At 51.8% G+C, this 5,795-nt stretch overlaps 1 protein-coding gene across 1 annotated transcript in view; it reads left to right on the forward strand.

The window, feature by feature from the left end:
- The window catches only part of Tgfa (transforming growth factor alpha), a 90,953-nt gene that overhangs the window by 73,104 nt on the left and 12,054 nt on the right, over positions 1-5,795 (forward strand). The window contains exon 3 of the mRNA XM_013352884.2: positions 4,223-4,340. Coding sequence (XP_013208338.2) covers positions 4,223-4,340 — 118 coding nt within the window. The remainder of the gene's footprint in view (positions 1-4,222; positions 4,341-5,795) is intronic.

Here is a 5,795-nt window from a genome sequence, read left to right on the forward strand (position 1 = left end):
GATTGTTTTGGCTATCCTGGGTTTTTTGTTTTTCCATATAAAGTTGATTATTGTCTTCTCCAGGTCTGTGAAGAATTTTGATGGGATTTTGATGGGGAGAGCCCCTTCTCTTAAATGGGTGTCTAGGAGGACTCCCTTCAGGGGTCCTAAAGTAAGTTTACAGGCAGGGAACTGACAGAGCCAAGCAGGGTTGGAGTCAGCCAGTACAGGAAAGACTGCTGGAGGATCTAGCACGTCTGTGTCCTGGGGCTCAGTCATAGGAAACACGTTTGCTTTACATGTATTTATTACATGGGTGTGTAGGGAGGGTGTGTACCATAGCACACGTGTGGAGGTCAGAGGGCTCCCCTCCCCTCATGTGGGTCCTGGGGATCCAACTCAGTTCTCTGGGTTTGGCAACAAGCCCTTTTACCTGCTGACCCCTCTCACTGACTGGCCCGTTTTCTCGTTCAAGTAAAGGAGTCTGTCAGCGAGCATTCTGAGAACCCGGGACTCCCCCTTACCAGCTGACAGAGCCTGAGAATGAGACATTACTAACTTCAGTAACAGAAGAGACATGATTGCTTTTATATCCTCAGATGACTCTTAGCTTTAGCTCCCTTGAGGCCTGCCTGCCATCTTGCAGGAGTGGCCCTCGCTGGCTGTCTTCCTGGAAGGGGTGCTCCTCTGTCTGGTGACAGTCAGTGGTATGACTCTTCAGAATTATTTGTAGAGTTCCACTGAGCTGGGCATGGTGACTGACTCATGGCATATAACCCAGAGCTCAAAGGACTGAGGCAGGAGGATTGTCGTGAGGTTGAAGTCTGCCTGGGCTAGAATGAGATCCTGTCTCAAAAAAACAAAGGCTTGCTCTCCCCCACCCCCAAGTGCCCCACTCACCAATGGGGACACGTAGGCTGGGGCCTGTGACCTGGGCCATTCACCCCTAACCCCAGTGTGGCATTTCTTCCCTCTTGGCAAGGCCTCTACTGTTCCTTTACTTGTGGCACATCTGTCCTGAGCAAGGAGTCCCAGCCCTGGAGCCAGGCCTGCTGCCCTGAACCCATCCTCCCTGGCCATGAGACCTCTAGCCTGGCCACAAGGTGAAATACTCATCTAGCCCTGCAGGGGGCACCCTTCTGTGGTCTGCTTTTCCCTGGCTATGCGTGGGGGTGGGGCTGCTGGGGACTCTCATATTCATTAATTTAGCTTTCCTCCCGGACATCCAAGAAGCAGTAGTCAGCCCTGCTATTGTTGCCTCTAACTGCTAGCCTCAGCAGATGATCCTATAGATGTCACGTCGAAACTGTCGGAAAGTTACTTGGCCTCCTGGAGGAAGTGATGAAAGAGCTCTGAGTGATGTCAGCTTTACAGCAGGCAAACACCACATCTGGGGAAAGTGAAGCACCACAGCCTCGCAGGCCCCCAACTAGCTAGACACACTGGCCAATTAGGGCTGCTTCTCGGGAACACTCAGGGGTGTGACTGCAGCAACCCTGGCGCACCCCCACTCCAGCTCCCAAAGACACTGCAGATGGTGTCTGCCCAGACTTCTGAACCCCCTGGGGGTTGAAGCAGGGATTTCCTCATCCCCTGATGACTATTCCAGACTCTTTCTGTGAGCTGGGCCGGACTCTAGGCCCTATTAGTGAGTCTGTGGTCTCTCTTTCCCGGCTTCCCCAGAGGACAGTGATGTCTGCAAGATGAGCGTCGGGTCTCCAGGATGTAGGGGCCTCTCTCGTCAACTTCACGACAACAGGAACTGAGCAGTTTTGAAACTCCAGCTGCTAGCAAGTGCAGGTGCTGAGCTGCTCCCCAACCAGAACATTTGCTTTTGCTATCAGCCCCAGAGCTAATCAGACTTGGTGCCTGGCCGAGATGGCCCAGGGCAGGGAACTGGGCCAGCCCGCCCTGCCCTTTGTGTGCACTAGAAGGACAGCCCTCCTTTGTATGCTGCCCAGTAGCCGTCACCCCACCTTTTCTACCTGAGCGTGTTCTTAAGCTTTCCTTCATCTCTTGATATTGTATTGAGATTTTAGACAGAGAAGAGAGAGGAGGGGACAAGGGGAAGAGTGACAGGTGTGATGTACACACCTAGAACCTTAGCCCTCAGCTAATGGAGGAAGATTAGCATAAGTTCGGGGCCAGCCTGGGCTACATAACCCAAGAAAGAAAGAGAAAGAGCTGGAGATGTGAGTCAGTGGTTAAGAGAACTCAAGCTCAGTTGCCAGTACTGGCATTCACTTACACACATACACACACTCACACAGACACATGCACACACTCACACACACAGACATGCACACACACACAGCAGACACACACAGGCACATGCACACACTCACACACACACAGACATGCAGACACACACACAGACACACGCACACAGACACACACAGCAGACACAGACAAGCACACACAGAGAGACACACACACAGAGACACACTCACACACACAGCAGACACACACACACAGACACACACACATACCTTTTCATTTAAAAGAACAAAAGGAGAAATGAAAAGCTGAGAGACCAAACCTTGGGGGAAGATATTGGGAACTTGGGGTCTCCTCATAAACTTTCTTAGATAAACTAGAGGCAATGTCCCCCCCAACCCAAAGTGGAGATGGTACCCTGGCAAGCCCATCTTTGGTCTTTGCCCTTGACACGAGCGAGCCCTCCCCAGCCTTCCCACCTTGAACATCAGTAGGAATGTGCTTGCCTGTGAATCTGAGCCCACGCTGAGGTGTTGTGGGTGGCCACACACACTTCTGCGGGTCCCAGACAAGGATGGTTTCCTGGTCACCATGGGCTTCACACTTGACTTTAGAACAGGAATGTAAGCCCACAGCGTGTCGCTGGGTGGTGTGTGTTTTTATGACTCCCGATGGGTTGAGGATTAAGGATGCGTGCATGTTCGTCTCTGGGGTGGCTTTTATTGTACATCGGTGGTTTCGGTGGACTACTTTCATAATCCAGAAATCTGTGAAGTTTCTAGTAAAGTTTCAAGAGCAAATGTCTCACTTTAATTAAGACAAAAAATGTTTTTAAATAAACTGCTGTTTAGTTGTAACATGGGCTTCATCCTTTCTGAGACCTTTGACCTGAAGAGGACAGAGGGCATTGGAAAGAACTGGAAGCATGCATTCTAAGCAGCAGGGCAGGTAGGCGTCTGTATGAAGGACCAGAGTGGGCTGGGAATGAAGCCAAACTGTAGAGTGCTGGCCTGGTTTCGTCCCCAGCATAACATAAACCAGGTGTGGTGTCACACTCCTATAATCCCAGCACTTGGGAAGTGGAGGCAGGAAGAGTTCAAAGACAACCCACTTACACAGTGAGTTCAAGGCCAGCCTGGGCTACATGAGGAAGAACCAGAAGTGTACACTCTGCTTACAGCGGGTTTCTTGTTCTCACCCTGTGCTCAGAGGACTGAGAGCCGGTGTCAGCCACCCTCACTGTGCCTGCTACTGGAGTTTCTTTATGGTGTGGACTCCATGAGATCCCCGGGGGAGGGGACACTGGCAGGCGCTTCCGGGGGAGGGGATCTCTGGGACATTGTCGAGGAGGTTATCTGCCATTGTTCACTATGTCTTCTTCAATAGCTCTCTTGACACAGAAGCGGGAAAGTTGAGCCCAGCCTGCCTATGTGTCTGTATATTTATGTCCGATGAGCATCCTTGTTCATTCTGCCATTAGGCATAGAGTGCTGCCCTGACACCAGTGATGAAACCACAGTCCTCATAACTACGCCTTTTTGTGTGGGTACCAGAGCTGAAACTCGGGTACCCGTGTTATACAGCAAGCACTTTACCCACTGAGCTGTTTCTCTAGCCCCTTTTTGATTTTTAAGACAATGGGATCCAACTGGCCTCAAACTCAGTTTATGGAGTAGGTTGGCCTTGAACCCCTGACCCTTCTTCCTCTACCTTCTGAGTTTTGGGGTTACAGCTGTGTGATGCCACACCCAACTACCAACAAATTATCATTAGGGCTATTGTTTAAAACAAAAAAGAACTTCTTTGCAAAAAAATGACTCTAACTAGCTATCTTTGAATTATACCAAAGCCTTTGGAGAAGTTCTTTTATAAACTTAGAATAATAATCAGACTTCTTGATGAAGACTCTGGGCCCTAGCTGGGCATTAGACAGTTGAGAGTTCTGCAGGGGGTGTTGGGTGGGCACAGAAGTCCCTCCCGGGTATGGGCTGTGCCAGGTCTGACCTCCGTCTCTTCGCCCCAGCAGACTCCCCCGTGGCGGCTGCAGTGGTGTCTCACTTCAACGACTGCCCAGATTCCCACACTCAGTTCTGCTTCCATGGAACCTGCAGGTTTCTGGTGCAGGAGGAGAAGCCAGCGTGTGTGTAAGTATCCCCTAGTCTCCAGAGGGCGGTCAGGTACCCAGTGAATAGAGCGTTTACTTCTATGAAGCTAGCCAGGGATCTGAGACCCAGAGGAAGGAAGCTGAAGGGTGAGAGCTGCCAGCCCAGGGTAGAGGAGGAGCCTCAGAGGCCAGAGCTGGGGTCTGTTTTTAACAGAATCTCTGACTGGAGTTCCTGAGGGAAGGCACTGACCTGGGTACCTGCACCTCTGTAATGAAGTTCTCATTCAGCCGACACTTTGTATTCAGCCTGGGAAGTAGCTGGAAGGGATGCAAAGGGTCAGTCCGCATGCACACCTGGGTGGCTCCCGTTTCCCTGGAGCCTCACAAAGTATAGCCAAGTGCTGAGCCTTCTCAACACACAATGAGGACTGGAGAGATGGTTCAGAGGGCAAGGCGCTTGTCACTTATGCTGATGAGTTCAGATCCCCAGAACTCACATAAAAGCCAGATGCAGTAGGGTGCATGTCTGACAAGGACACACACACACACACAGCCACTGGGAACTGCCATGGAAAGTGGAATCAGAAAGAAAGGCCATGGAGGAATGCCACTTAGCAGATGTGGGGCTGACCAGGACAAGAAGCAAGGTTCCAGACCCAGGGTTCCAGGAGCTACTGCAGATCAGAGTGCACAGCAGGGAGGCAGCAGATGCAGTTGGAGGCCAGGACCTGTTGGGAGAAATCCCTTACCTTCTGGGCAGCGGGAGCCTTGTTAGGTTCAGAAAGGGATATTTACAGGTGTTCATCTGTCTGTGACAAGATGGTCATAGGTGGGTCTGTCACAGAACTCACCTCAAGTCATCAAGCTCTCCTATTTCCAAGAAAGGACCGGGCATTTGCCTCTGGCAGGTGAGCCCTACTCCAGATAAAGGTCAGGGCTGGTCCTACCCACTCTCACAAGCCTTCTTCAAGGCCAAGGGCAGAGATTCGGATGCTCTGCCAACCATGGAAAGCTGAGGCCATGGAAAACAGTGACCACCCTCTTCTCTCAGTTTCCCTACTGGATCTTGGTGGCCCGGCAAGACATGTTAATATGACAGGTGACACTGTGTGTTCTTCTCTGGTGGCTCTAAGTCTTTATGCGCATTTTAGAAGTTGGGCTTCACACTTTCCAGCTGGTGCTCAGCTTTCCTTGCCTTAACAGGAGACACAGTGCTGGCCTGACCTCCCACAGACCACAACTGCCTATGCATAGCCCAGCCTCGGCTACCCACACATCACCCAGCCACAGCTACCCACACATCACCCAGCCTCGGCTGCCCACACATCACCCAGCCACAGCTACCCACACATCACCCAGCCACGGTTGCCCATGTATCACCCAGCCACGGCTGCCCACACATCACCCAGCCACGGCTGCCCACCTATCACCCAGCCACAGCTGCCCACCTATCACCCAGCCATGGCTGCCCACCTATCACCCAGCCACGGCTGCC

The sequence above is a fragment of the Microtus ochrogaster genome, unplaced genomic scaffold, assembly GCF_000317375.1.
Source record: "Microtus ochrogaster isolate Prairie Vole_2 unplaced genomic scaffold, MicOch1.0 UNK1, whole genome shotgun sequence".
Taxonomy (NCBI): Eukaryota; Metazoa; Chordata; class Mammalia; order Rodentia; family Cricetidae; genus Microtus; species Microtus ochrogaster.